General features: G+C 42.2%; 1 protein-coding gene across 9 annotated transcripts in view; it reads left to right on the forward strand.

The window, feature by feature from the left end:
- The first annotated feature begins 757 nt into the window (after window positions 1-757).
- GAB1 (GRB2 associated binding protein 1) overlaps window positions 758-14917 on the forward strand; it is a 118328-nt gene continuing 104168 nt past the window's right edge. For 3 of the 9 annotated variants that reach the window (XR_007777539.1, XR_007777538.1, XM_050974202.1), the window contains exon 1: window positions 759-3071. Coding sequence is in view for 5 of the 9 variants with exons in the window: in XM_050974202.1 (XP_050830159.1) it covers window positions 3000-3071 (72 nt within the window). In the remaining 4 variants the exon portion in view is untranslated. Of the gene's footprint in view, window positions 3974-4059; window positions 4701-14917 lie in introns of those variants that run through there. The other 6 variants (XM_050974203.1, XM_050974205.1, XM_050974206.1 and 3 more) reach the window with 5 other exon arrangements.

Consider the following 14917-nt stretch of genomic DNA (forward strand, 5'->3'; position numbering starts at 1 on the left):
GTTACAGTCCTTCAAGCCCTGAAGGGAGTTTGGTTCTTCCAAGCACAAGCTGTATTGCAGAAGAATTTCAAAATGGGGCATGCCTAATGTTGTTTAAACTTTCAAGACAGAAGTATAGCTCAAACAGTTATTCTCGACAGAGGTCTTTGTGACTTTTATCCTTAAATTGAGGAAATTATGCCCTAGCCTAAGTTGCCTGAGTGTAGAAATTTTTCCACATAGAGGAACTGACTAGTGTAATTATTTCACCACTCTCTTCATAGAGAGTTTTACAGTTATAAATATGCAGGTGTTAAGAGTCAGATCGAAATATTGTGCTCTTTATGCATTTCATTAGCCTTAATTTCTTCAGTTTACCCTAATACTGGGCATCTATATTATGAACTGCGGAACACTGCTGGATATGCACAGAAATCCACAGAATTAATATTCTTTGATTTTCTAGCTGTTTAATAACTTGGAAAGAGAGGTACAGAACTCTCAGGTGCAGCCCTCTCCTGAGACGGTAAGTGAAGGCACCAGTGGGACTGTGGATGGGTAGCTCAAATGAGAGCAGAAAAGGAAATCCACTGCCATGACCAGGAAAGGAACAGTCCGTAAGACAATATCTTAACATTTGGAAAATTTTTTTGCTGTATTATGTTTTCTTCAGTCCCACAATGCAATAGAAACATTTTATGTCCAGTATTGGGTCTTGTGACTAGGTTAACAACTAAGTACAACAACAAGTAAGTCTAAAAGGCAAGCTTTATTGTTCATTATTCATCACTATGACATTAACTCTTTTCCCCTAGCATACATTCTATCGTTACATGACAGGGATGAAACCCCCTCACAAAACTGATAAACAAATACATGAAAACTTAAGCGGGAGTCCAGGCTGACACTGGTTTCAGCATGTTTTAGAACACAAATGGTAATGTTTTGAAATTTGACCTCAGGGACAATCTTGTGTCTCTGGACCAGATAACTTGTTTGGTTGGTGCCTCCATGGAGACTGCTTAAGCCAAAACAAGCTTGCTTTGATTGGTTCTCAAGGCATGGGTTAATTAATGGGTTTCAAATGAACCATTGGATCATGTCACAATGCCCTAGTGCCAATGGCATTTTTAGTTAGTTCGTACTGACTCCACATGTTCTAAATACTAGATCATCTCCAGGATTCTAAAGGAAACTGGAAAATTTTGTGGTCTTATCTGGCACTTGGACAATCTCAAATGTGGAGATTATTAAACAATGGCATTAGTGGTTTAAACAAAAGAGTTGCACTGAAACCCAGCTTGAAATCTAAACCTAAGAATACAATTTGAGTTCATGTTTACCAACCAAATCACTTTTTTATTGTTTCCACCAAGCCCCGCTGAGGAAGCTGAAATGGTGTGCAGAAAGTCATGCAAGCATGGTTTGAATGCTCAGATTCACGTGCTTTGAATATTGCTAAAGGGACTTTAACACCTAAGCCTTTCTACTTTATTTTTTCCTGTTATTTCTTCGAATGCCCCTATATGCTACAGCAACTGCTTTGTAACTTTTTAACACTTATACCTAGATGAATGGTAGCATCGTCGGGCTCCTTTCAGCCAAGGCACACTAGGGGGACTATTTTTCTGCAGTGGAAGATCACTGGGGCTGGACAACACAGCAGCGATCCCATTCCAGAACCTGCCATTTAGTAATCTGGAAAAAAAATGGTTTAAAAAATTATAACTATTTTTGTTAAAAGTATACTATTCTTTTTCTTTATTTAAGAATATATTATTAATTGATCATATTTATTAATTTATTTGTTATTTAACCCTTTTCTGCTAGCGTGGAAGAGCCAGAGAGCACCCACAGGAGAGACGGTGAACGACTTGCATAATTAATTTTTTTTTTTTTTCCTTTTTTTGCTACGGCAGTTTCAGACTTGCTAAGAGGAATTTACTTAGGCCGCGCTATTTTTAATGCAGTTTTAATAGGGATCTTTAGGTTGGGTTTTGTTTCTTTGCTTTCTTGCTTGGGGTTTTGTTTGTTTATTTGTTTTCCTCGTAGGGACTGAGCCCGTCCCTCGCTCCCGTACGGTCCGCTCCCGGCCGCGCCGCCGCAGTTCTCACCAGCCGCTGACTACAGCTCCCAGGATCCCTCTGGAAGCGCCGGCCAGCCGGCCGTCCCTCCCTGCCTGCCTCCCTGCTTCCCTGCTTCCAAGACGTTGTTGTCTGAAAGGCTCCGGCAGAGTTTCGGGAGGAGCCGCAGCGCTCAAAGCGGCACTGGGCGGGGGCAGGCGGGGCCGGCCGGGGCGGCACCACCTCTCGGCGCCGGGGCAAAGGGGGCTCGGGGGGAACACGGCGCCGTAAATTCCAGGGCAAAGCCCTCCCTCACTGGCCGGCAAGGAGTGGAACCAGACCCGGGCCACGGCCCCAGCCTCGGGGCCAGACCCTCGCCCCGCCACTCCCTGCGGAAGGGAAAGCGAGGAAGGGAAGGCAGGAGCGCTGCTGATCCCCTCCTCCCGGCGGTGGGGGAGGAGGAAGAAGGGGAAGGAGCGGCTGGGGAGCCACGGCGGCCGACGTTGAGGTCGGAGGGGCGGGCGGTAGTAAGCCCCCCGCGGCCCTCCCCAGCAGGGAGGGTCCCGGAGGCGCGGAGGAGGCGCCACCGGCGAGGGGCGGTGGCTGGATCCTGGATCCTGGCCCGGGACGCCGAAGTTGCGGCGGGGCGGCGGCTGCCCCTGTCGTGTCTCTCGATGTCGGTGTAACTCGGCGTCGGCGAGGAGGAGCAGGAAAAGGAGGCGGAGGGACCCTCCCGTCTCTGTCCCGCTCGCCGCCCCACTCCGCACTGCCGGGCTGTTGTGCGAGAGAGACATACAGACACATACACCCTGCGCCCCGTCCCGCCCCTCTCCCCGCAGCCCCGGGAGGCCGGGCCGGGCGCGGTGCCGCCGCCGATCGCGGCTCCCTGTGTCCGCTGCCTGAGGAAGAGAAGGAGCAGGACGCGGAGGGAGCGCCCCGGCGGGCACCGGCGCAGCCATGAGCGGCGGGGAGGTGGTCTGCTCGGGCTGGCTTCGAAAGTCCCCGCCGGAGAAGAAGTTGAAACGCTACGTGAGTGCCCTCTCCCACTCGCGGGCCGCGCTCGCCCTTACTCCCTCCCTTCCTCTCTGCCCCTCTTCTCTCCATCCGGAGCTCCGCGCTCGCCTCCCGCTCCCGCCGGCCCGGCTTCCCCGCGCGATCTCTCCCCGCCGGGCCCGGGCGAGCCGCCCTCCCGGCCGCCTCCCCGTTCCAGCCGGGACTTCTGCACGCCACGTCCCTTTCTCTTCTCTTCTCTTCTCTTCTCTTCTCTTCTCTTCTCTTCTCTTCTCTTCTCTTCTCTTCTCTTCTCTTCTCTTCTCTTCTCTTCTTTTTCTTTTTCTTTTTTCTTTTTTCTTTTTTCTTTTCGGCGCTGAGCAGTCAGATGTTTCAGCCCAGCTTTTATTGCCTTTCCAAGGGAGGGGGCGGAGTTTTCCCTTTTCCCTCTGGGTCCGGGCTCGGTATATATGTATTTTTAAACGTAAACACTTGCTGGTGCCCGATGCCAGGGAGGGCGGGGGCAGCCCCGGTTCCGCGCCGCTCCCGGCGGGATTGCACCCGGGGCTGGTGGCCCGGAGACGGCGGGAACCGGGGATGCCCCGGGAGAGCTCCCGCTGGGGCGGGGGGAGCTCTGCCCTTGCTCTCCGCACCCGGAAGAAAAGAGGAGGGAGTTGGGAGAAAAGCGCCTGTGTCTTTCCCGAAGTTGTTCCCGCTGTTGCACAGTAGTGGCTGCGCTCGCTGGAGCTGCGGCAGAGCGGACACCGCGCTGCTGGCAAGAAAATGGAGCGCGTTTGCTGAGTGGGCAGATTCCATGACAGGGCACAGCGGAGCTGCGGGGCCGCCGGGGAGGCTGTCAGGTCACGTAGGAGGGATGGGTGATGCCAGGAGTCATCACTGCTGGCTGAGCCCTTTCCCACTGGCACCCGGCTTGTTTCGCGGTATCTATGTAATTGGGGCAAAATGTTGGGCTTTTTTTTTCTCTTTTCTTTCTTCTCCTTCATTTCCCCCCCCCAGTGTTTACCTTTTTTAAGCAGCTAAACTTCAGATTTATTTGAGAATCTGTGAATACAGATCTTGACGTGACCATGTTATTTTTGTCTGTCACCGATTAGCAGTCTCTTTTTGAAGAACTGTTCTGGGCTTTGTTTTAATGCCAGGAAATTTGTGAAATGAATCTCTGTTTAAATTAAATTAAATTTAAATAAATTTAAATAGTTGGGGTAGCCTGCTCCCTGTTTCCCAATGTCAAAAATCCTTTTTGTACAAAGGAAGGAGAGCATTCTGATGGGTCATAGCAGGGTTCTGCTTCCCTGCTGAATTGGACATGGACTGTATTCTTGGCCGATTCTCCATGTCTGTGTGTGTATTCACAGGATATCTCTTTACCAGTGTGGAGGAATTAAGAGCAGTATTCATGTTTTTAAAGACTTTTAATACCTTTTCCACTCAAACTCTAAATCCTGTGAAGGGTGCTGTCTGTAAATGGACAGAGTTTGCCCTCATAAATCAATCTCATTAATCAGTCTCTTTATATGCCAGCTTTTTTCCATGTAGCTGCCCCTTCAGTGTATTTATAGCTCCATTTCTGTACTGGAATTACACAAGAACCTTTGAGGGGAAAACCCTGACTACAGCTCTGGTCAAGTGGTTCCCTGTCCTAAAGAGGTAATGCCTTAATTTTCACTTGAAAGGGGGATCTGCTTTTTGAGTATCAGGGAGATAATATGGCAAGCTTATGTTAGCATGATTTGGTTTAACATTGCCATGCATTATAGGCCATAAGGTCGTGAGTTTAAATCCTACAGGTTATTTTTGACTCTTTTCTGCTTGTATAAAAGAAAGGTACCACTTAAAGAAGGGCTTAAAGTAAAATTACTCCTGTTGGTATGTAGTGCCTGATCTGTAGCAGGCTGAAGGCTGACACTCCCTTCAAAGACTAAAAGTGACCTTGACATTATGGTCACCATCTTCAAGCAAACAAAAAGTTGATGTACTTAAGACAATGAATTTAAGTTGAGTGCACTGTATGGAGAGTTGGCTTGTGCTCCCTGTAATTCTATGCTTGCACGAAGGCATAGCAGAGAACTGCCTTTTCCAAAGCCATGTTTTATGGTGGTGATATTTCAAGGGGCTGCACCAGATGAAAAGGTGGGAAAGTGATTTCAATAGGAAACTGCTTTTCTGCAATGCGTGCTTTTCACAGGTATATATGAAAAATTGTAACTTAATGCTCTGTTAGTTGCAAGTGTTGGGGCAAACCCAAGTTACCATCTGGGAATGAAGATAAATAAGTCTGATATTGCTGTCAAATTGGTTTAGTTCTTAGAAAGGGTGAAAAGGAGGACTTTGAAGCTAGTACACAGACATATGTTTCACAGGGACTTTAATTTTTAGTTTGAAACTGTTGGACATTAACTGTTGGTGTTAAAGCTAGCCTATACTCATTTTGAAGCTAATAAAAGTAAAATCTCTCTACCAGCCCTATCCTGCAGGTGGAATAATCAGATTTCCTTGAGTGTATACCTTATGCCATGAGTGTCTGTTTTACCTCTTAGGAGTTCTGTTCTCATGCCTTCTTTATGTGGTTTTGGTATGGAATTAGTGTTTTGACTATTGGCACCTGCTGTCAGTTTTGACTATTGGCACCTGCTGTCAGTTTCCTAGAGCTGCTGTTCAGAACAGTTTGTTTGAGGGAATAGACTGGTTGTTTCCAGCAGCAGATCTCTGAAGAAAGTACAGGTAACTTTTGGTGCTGGTGGGGGTCAAGATGTGGATTTAGCAGAGGAGAAGGAAAAGGGAATTGGGGCTAAATCCTGCATAGTTCTCCACAGCCTGTGCTCTGGTTTCACAAGTACATGAAAGAACTTGTTAGTGCAAGAGATGGAGGACTGCTAAATTTCACAGCTTCTGCTATTTTCTTGTATGTTTTTCTTTCTTCCCTTGTTCCATTGCCTTAAAATTTGCAAACATTTATGTGCTCACTTTAACTTGCTGTGATTTTTCTGTTTTCTTATTTTTAAAAAATGTAATTGGAAACCCCCTTTCTCTCCATCTTTCCTTTAAAATGTGATAGTAAACCTTGGCTTCGTGGTTTTCTATTGCAGTGCAGTTCTGCTGTGCACGTGCCAGTTAAAATAGCTGATGCTTTGTGGTGGCAGCACAGAGGTTTTTTTACTGCCATTATGCTACAAAACCACCAGATATTTAAACACAGCTGTCCTTGGTAAAGCAAGAAAAAAAACTTGAGGGAATAGGAATAAGTCTTAAATTCTCTCCTAGAATGACTACACTTTTATCTGGGGTAGGCTAGTGCTCAGTAGGACACCTGGATGTTCTTTAAAACAGAATCTTAGCATTGATGGTTGGTTTATGGAACCAGTTTTTACAAAGTCTGATGTAGTATAATAATTCCCAGTATTCTGAGGGAATCTCACCAGTGCATATAAATATCTCAAAGTCTGGTGCCAAGAGGTTAATGCCAGACTCTTTTCAGTGATGCTCAGTGACAGGATGAGGAGCAATGGCCATAAACTATAAAAACAAAAAATTTCACCTTAACATGAGGAAGAACTTCTTTACATTGAGAGTTGCAGAGCACTGGAATAGGCTGCCCATGGAGGTCATGGACTCTTCCTCTCTGGAGATATTCCGGACCCACCTGGACATGTTCCTGTGTTACCTGTTTCAGGTAATCTGAAAGCTGACCGTGCCTTGGCAGGGGTTTAGACTGGATGATTTCCAGAGGACCCTTCCAATCCTAACTGTTCTGTCATTCTAAAATGTCCTACTTAGAAATACATGCTATTGGATAAAAAGCAAAACTCCCATCAAAAATACTCTGTGTAGACTAAGCACTTCGGGATAAATTGGTTCCAATTTTTCTGTATCTAATAGACTTCCCCATTCTTCTTAGAGTTCATAAGATGATTTTTTTAAAGTAAATTAAGAAACTTTAATTTTGATGTAAGTATGGCTAAAAATTGTGTGGTTATTTGACAAATCCTATTGATAGTTCATTTAGTTATTTTAAAGCAAGGAGTTTAAAAATGAGAAATGGGCTTGATCTCCCTAGGATGTAAGGGGCACTGATATGATTCAGACAAGGCTACAGATAGCATCCTCTTTCTAATCTTTTGAGTTGTAGACAGTGACTAAAAAAATGCCAGATTATTAAGCTAGTTATTGATGTTTAAACTAGAGGCTCAGACAGCATAGGTACGTAAGTGGAATATTTTGCTGGTTTTTTGTTTGGTAGTTGCTCTTTGGCACTAGTCACATAGGTGCATCTTTTGTCTTTAGTAATACTTAAATGTGCTAAGATATATAAGGGCTTTAAGAAATGTTATATTAATCAGAATAGTTGTAATTCGGTAAAAGCTGCAGTGCCTGACCAAAGCCCTTTTTCTGGAAGACACCTGTTTGTATTAAGCTTTTTTTTGGTGATCTTTCATCAGCATAGTGAGCAAATTTAAGAAGCTGGTTAGATTACAGGAGAAAAACCAAGCCAAACTAAGATGAGCTTGTCTGACATTCAGCGCGGTCCCCCTGGAACAGGGTAAAGTTAAGTTAACTCAAGACATATGAGTATCATCAAGAAACATTATGTGACATCTTTTGTATTCTGAACTTGATTGGGCTTGTGCTACTCAAGAAGTTGCTGAAGACATCACAGAGATTGGTGTTCAGGGGGAAAATTTCCTTCTGGAAGGAAGTCTGACCCTCTCCTTCTGCTGTGCACTGGTCAGAAAACAGCAGTTTCACTTTTGATCCTTTCAAACATGGGTTAGTAAGCCCTAAATGATGAAGCTGAAGGCATGACTAAACACGGTGTTTTTGTGGATTAGAGGAGGAAGTTGCATTGTTTTGTGTGCCAGCTGAAGGTGCTGATACATTCTTGGGGATGACTTAAGGGCTGTAGCTACGTCCTGAGCAAGCTGTTGGGGTGTAAGGCTCACTTGAGGAGCATGAAACTCATCATGCAAGTATTTGTCGTCTTTGACAGGACATCAGCAGCTGGTGTTCGCTCTGCTGCCAAAGCTGCAGTACTCTTAGTGACTGACCTGAGGTGCATGCTCTGAATTAACTCCCAGAGGATGGTTGCAGAGGGTAAGAGCAGGCACCAGCATATAAAACAGATTAGGAATTCTAATCTGTGCATAATAAGATTATCTTCTGCTAGTTATTTTAATTTTTATGTAGTTTACTATACTAATAATTTAAGCATTTCTGAGCTTGGGGGGTGAGATGGTACCTGAACCACTTGAATGCTTTTTTCCTTGGTGTAGATAGGCAAATTGGAGACCTAATTAACAGAAATTGTCCTGTTCCTCTTGAAGTGCAGATGAACTACTGGATATATGAAATAAGCCAGATATTCTAGATATGTTAAATGATGTGAAAATTTTTCCTAACATCTGTGAAATAATAACTCCTAATTTGAGAACACAGTAGCTGAGAAATTAAGGAACAATCAAATTTTGACTTTTCATTATATTGAAGATGGTTCTCAATTGGATGTATAGCAACTTATGTATACCTTTTCAGTATTGCTTCTGTGTTTTGATTAAGTCTGTTAATGAGATTTGGTGCAGCTAATCACGGGATTACAATTCAATGAGAAACTAACAGGGAGCAGGGAGAGGAAGTGGGAAAACAAATCAATGTCTGCTACTTTCTTGATGCTGCATAGTGGCTGCTCCTCCATGTGTGCACAGTCTTGCAGCATTGAAATTAAGTATAAGTAACATATGTATTAAGAATAGGAAATAATGAAATAATATGATTTTAATTACCAGTTATACACAGCTGAGCTTGATTTGCATGCCTTTTAGTCAGTCATCAGCCCAGAGCAGCTGTGTGAAATGTCAGTTGGACAAATTGAGAAAATAATGTTTTATAGGACAGTTGAGCTTAAAAAAGTGTAGATCTTGACTGTCAAAATGAGCATGAATTCTGGAAATCATTGGTAGACCAGGTAACTCTTTTAGCTGAGAGGTAATTCTTGGTATTCAACAGTCCAAGAGGGAGAAGAAAGTGACAAACAAAACTGTTTCTAGTGTTCTTTTCTCTCCCTCTTGAAGTTTGAAAAATATTGGAATAATGGTCACTTCTGAAGCATGTTTTATTTTTGTCTTTTTTGACATAACTTTTGGATCAGTTTATTAGAATCAAATGCACTTTTCTACAGACATTTAGAAAACATTTACTCCCCATTAAATTTTACTTATGCCTTTGATAGAAGTGTTGGCAAAAAAGTGAAAGGAATATCAGTTATTCAAAATATAGTAAATTTAAGGAAGAGGATAAACCTGTGGGTTGTAAGTGACTCTGGCTTGGGTATCTTATACTTCTTTAGTCCTTCTTTCATCTTTTCCTAGTCTAAAAGTAGATGCCACTGAAATATATTGGATGAAATATTTTCCTAAATCAAGAAGGGGAGTACAACTGATGAGGTGCAAGTTTTGTTTTTGACATAGAGCTAAGATTCACCTCCTTATTTTTTCATTCCCACTTTTGCAGAGTTGCAGTGACAGACTTCTTGAGACCTTTTCAAAATTACCTTAATGTTTTCTGTGCTTCAGTGAGTAATCATTTTATTGCCAATTGAAGTAAGTTCAACTGTTGCAATTTCATTGCAGTATTTCATTAGGAGGGACAGACCTTATGTCTTGCAAATTACTTGAACAAGGCAGGCAGAAAGATCCCACAGAAAGGGATAATCTTGTCAAGGGAGGTAGGTAAGTGTTGTGTACAGGTGAATATTATAGTACAGTATAATTTGCTGCTGTTTTAGGAACTCTAATGTGAATTCAGCTCCTTATATGTACAAACAACTCGCTCTAAAGGAGTACTATGTATTACTTTCTTTTTTCCTTTCCCTTTTGTATTTTTGCGTTTTTTTTGGAAGGATGGAGGGAGAATTCTGCCATCTCCCAGCTGCAATAATAGATTTTTTTTCCAATTCCCTCTTTATCAATTCTTGATTAGGCATTTACATTGGCTCTTTTATGAATTTTCTTGCTTGTATGCTTTAGAAATAGCATTCATAGTTGCACAAATAATGTTAGCATTGTATTGTTCAGTGCAATATGCTAGTTGTATTAGTGAAGTTTCTTTTTTAAAATAAGAGTGCTTCCCCCCCCCCCCCCCCCCCCCCCCCCCCCCGGTTTCCAATAAAAGAATAAAAGGTTACATAGTACGTTTTTTGTACTTGTGTTTCCTACTAGCTGTTGACAAAGATTTTGTTTCTCGTGAAGAACTTCTGAACCTCTTTCAAACCTGCCGTAGTGCTTTTAGTTGTAAAAAGTACTCTTATGTTACGTAGTATCTGACTGTCTCCTTAGTAGTATCTAGCGAGGAAATGTTAAAATGTTAATGAGGTAACTTTCTCTGAGATGAAAGAGACTGAATTAGCTGTTGAACTCTCTAACCATCTTTTTCTTGACGTGTTTTTGTTTTTCAACTGAGGAGAAGGAATATATCTAATTGTTTTTTATGCCCAAAATTACAACTTTATGATTAAACTCCCTGAGGTTATGGTGACACATTTTTCTTCCTTTTTTTTCTTGGTAAATGGCAGCTATTTGGGGTAAATGGCAAATGGGGTATTTGGAGTTGTCTCTCTTGATGACACAGCAGCATGTAACTAAAAAGGTCAGGCAGCTATGTCCATAGCTTTATAAGGCTTGTGTATTATTAAATATAATATCTGTGCCTAATACAAATAATTCGGTTTAAAAACATACCTGGAGAAAGAGGCGGTACTTCAGCCAGAAAGCTGTGCCAAGATGCAGCCTCTCTCTTCAGAGAGCCAGGTTTAGGCCCCAAATCAAGAAGTGAATTAAATGAAAAGCTTTTGCTCCTTTTTATTTTGTACAATAAAATTTCTTGGCAGACTGATTTAAGAACAACTACGCTTTTTCAGGAGCTGTGCTTGTTCTTTTGTCTGAGAATTTCTAGGAAGCCAGAAAAAAGCTTTTCCCTCTCTGTTTTTTAAAATGAGGTAGTTTTTTGCCTTCTGCCACAGGCTGGCTAGCTCAGATGAGAAACATTGATGGGCCTGCTGTGCAGGCCAGTGGCTGTACCTGGTGGCTGAGGATGGTGGCCAGGCATTGGGATAACCTTGCTAGCAGGAGAAAAACTACCTGGTCCCTTTGCCTGTTCCCCACATGAGTTTTCCAGCCATCTTGCTGGTGATATGTGGGTTGTTCTGCTGCTTTGTAAGTGAAAACAATGCCAGATAAACCCTTCATGGCATGGAGATAGTGGCTGTCGCAAAGTAAATCTGCTTTCCCACCCACTTCCCAGCACAGCCAGCCTTGGGGCAGGGTGATGGCAGATGTGCTCTCTCCTTCCTCCTGGGCAAGCATGTCTCCACCCCGGGAGGAATGTGATGGGTTTCAGTGGAGCAGGCCAGCAGGCTCCTCTCTCTGGTGCTACAGCCACCACCAGGCTCTTCAGTATTTCTGCCTCAAAGGAAAAGGGGGAAAGAGAAAAACAACACAAAATTAGACTTTGGTTTATTTTTCTATATTGTCTGGGGTTTGGGATTTGAAAGCAAAATAAACCCTCCATAGGTATTTATTTCTGACACTAGGAGGTCACTCTGGGGGATGGAATAAGAATACACGAAGCTCTTCAAACACAGTTCAAATAGATCTTTGATGCAATCAACACTGAATAATTACAGAACTTTTGAGAAAGTTATTAAAAGGGTTAACACACAAATTATATCAGATGAAAAATGGATTTTGAGTTTCAAAATGGAATGTGACCCATTTCTAAAAAGAAACAAAACCGGCAGTTCTGAATGTTATGCGTCAGTTTGTCACTTTCCCTTTGTATGAAGAATAACTGCACTGAGTCACGTACTGTGTTAGACAAATGTTCCCATTCACACTTAATGCGTGTTTCTGTTACAGTTTTCTGATGCTTGTGTTTCCATGTAGATTTTTTAACAGGATCAGATGTAGTGGAAAAGCTGCACCTGGTTTTGGGATGGTGCAGGGAAAATTGCTGTTTTATAAGGAAAGCTTTATGAAACCAGTCATAAGTCCTTATACAGAATTTAACAAACATTTATGATTTTTAAAAATGCATATACATATCTGATCCTTAAAAATAGGGTAAAATTCTGACAGCAAGTGTGCCTCTTTGCAGCAAACACTGAAAAGTAAGGAATTTATTAGGAAAAAGCTAGTGGGGATAATTTATTTGATGCTTCTAGTGGTTGTTATAAGGATTGGTATGTGTTTGTTTCATCAATAAACAACCAAGAAAGAAGATGTCAGAGTAATGTATGAACTTGATGTGAATTGACAATTTGTCCTTGCATTGTTTAATTAGAAAGAAAAAAAGAAAAAAAAAAAAAAAAAAAAAAAAAAAAAAAAAAAAAAAAAAAAAAAGAGGGGGCAGAGAGAAAAAAGGAGTGTTTGGAGTGTAGTTTGAAACAGAAGAGGCTGGTGTTTTCCAGGGCAAACAAGGCTGTGGAATGCTCTGCCATGTGGTATCCACACTGGGAATGCAGGAGATTTTGGGGAGGCTTGAAAAGAATCCTCCATCTGTAAAACATGAACACTTGGAGGTCTAGGCTGTGATAAGAGGAAACTTCTAAAATGTCATGTTGTAACTGGTTCCTGTAGTTCACTTGTGTGATCCAGTCTTTTCCTAATTCTGCTGATGTGCAGGAAGAGTCAGAGGTAGGCTGTGAGTGTGATGCCATCTGGTAGTTTTGCTTTCCTAGAAAATAGTGATCTATATGAACTTAATTTGAGATTTGAACCACAAACTGACAAAAACTTATTCTTTTTGAATCTTCTACTTGTTACATAATTATATTATTTCTTTTGGTGCCCTTCATTAAAGAAATGTTTTTTCTTTCAATTACGTGTTACACTGGGTGATGTTCTCATGGTAGCATTAGACAAACTTCTTTTTTACAAAATCCTTCCCTGTTGCTAAGGGAGATAACTGTAGTAAGTGCAGGAGTAGGGATGTCAATTAGTGTATCTTACTGAATCTTGCGTATCCTAGTGCCTATCCATTCACTGTTTGTATGCAATTATTACTGAAATAATTAGCATCATGCTGTGTGAGCAAGTTTTGCAGTCTAATGGCTTGTTACACAGTGTGAAATAATGCCCTCAAAGCTGAGGTCATGTCATGCTCTTAGTTATGACGTATATAATGCAGTTGTCTGTGTGCACAAATGAAGGAAAATTGCATAAGCTTCTCAGCACTGTGAGAGATAACTAAAATGACTCTTCACTACCAAAGGCCTGTTAGCAGAGAGGACATACTTTTATTCATTTAGGAGTCAGTCATTACTAAAATAAAACCTGTTTTTTCTTTTCTGGAGTTTTGGCATGGGGAAGGGAGAAATGGGGCAGGGGGAAGATCTAAACTGAGGAGTAGTACACAAGTGACTCATTAGTGTAAATTGGGAAACTTAACCCAGGTTTCATTCCAGGTTTATTTTGTCCTAGGACAAGTAACTACAGAGTTTTCTGCTCTGTGTGTATTTCAGTGCTAAGTTAATTCACAGTCCTTTGAATTTTTCCTTGATCTGATGGCCCTGTTGGTCCATGAATTTCTGCAGCTCCAGGAAAAAAAAAAAAAGAGCAGGAATTTATTCTGATTTAGAAAGAAAATGACAGGAAGATCTTTATTGATAATATAATGGAGGCATCACTATCATTACATAAATTTGAGAGTATTCTTTGGTGGGGTTTTCTTACACTACACTACAGCCATAACTCACTGTGATACAAATCTGCTTGTTTGCTGTTTTAGCCTTGAAATGGGGATGTTAATAATGCAGATTATTACTGCAGTTTAAGAAACTTTAAACTTCTGTTGGGATCTAACAAACTGTGGATGGAAGGTGCAAAGTCGTAAGCAGCACTGCTGAGATTGCTTCCAACAACTGCTGGGAATGCAGTGCTATTCCCATCAGGGTGCATCTCCTGCCTTCTGCTTACGAGAAGAGGCTTTTCTGTCAGTCTCTGCAACCAGCATCAAGCAGCTGGAGAGTGTTCCTAACTCCTTTAGCTGGCTGGAGAATGAGCTCTTTGATCCTTTGCTTCAGGTAGTTGTTGTTTAATGGGAGGACAAATAGAATGTTCTTCTGAAATCTCAGTCTGCTGAAATAAAATAAAGAATAAGGAAAACTATGATCTGTCCTTTCCAACTGAGAGACTGATCTGGACAGATGATTCTTACTCAGTGCCGAGGAGGAAAGTCCCTGGCTAGGGACTCTAGAAGAAGGGTTAAAAGGTGAAGGAATCCTGTGGGGGGCCTCCTGCTGCAATGATGGATTCAGCCCTGCACAAGTGGGATCGAAGATAAAAAACTTATGTCTCTTCATCCTTTACCCCTCCTCTTCTTCCTCCTTCCTCTCATTGCAACAACTTTGTGTTTATTTTTCTACTTTTAAATTACATAATTTAGTCCTTCCTGTCACTTCCTAATGTCTGAATCATAGGTAGCTCTTCCTGCCTGCAGTAAACAAATGTTTTATTCCTGGCACCTTTCCAAACATTGAGATTGTGTTTATGGAGGTGGAGGGGGTCCCTCTGGCAGTGTGCTTTAGAAGCTAATACAGTTGTGTATAGATTGGGTAATCTGCTTACCGCATGCTTCTGTGCCCAGCTGATTTCCTTGTCTTTCCAATCTTCCCAAACTGATGGTGGGCTAATCAGGGCCAAGAAGGTGAATGGTAACAGATGATAAAAGCAGAGCATGAAGAGTTGACTATGAGCTTCTGCAGTTAATAACAGTAGCAAGTAGATTGCCTCAAGTCTTCCTGCTGTTGGTGGTGCCTCTTGGCTCTTTCATACCTTGCATATAGGTACAGCGCTGAGGTACCTGGAGTGGGTCATCTA

Source organism: Serinus canaria, chromosome 4 (assembly GCF_022539315.1).
Source record: "Serinus canaria isolate serCan28SL12 chromosome 4, serCan2020, whole genome shotgun sequence".
In the NCBI taxonomy this organism is placed as follows: Eukaryota; Metazoa; Chordata; class Aves; order Passeriformes; family Fringillidae; genus Serinus; species Serinus canaria.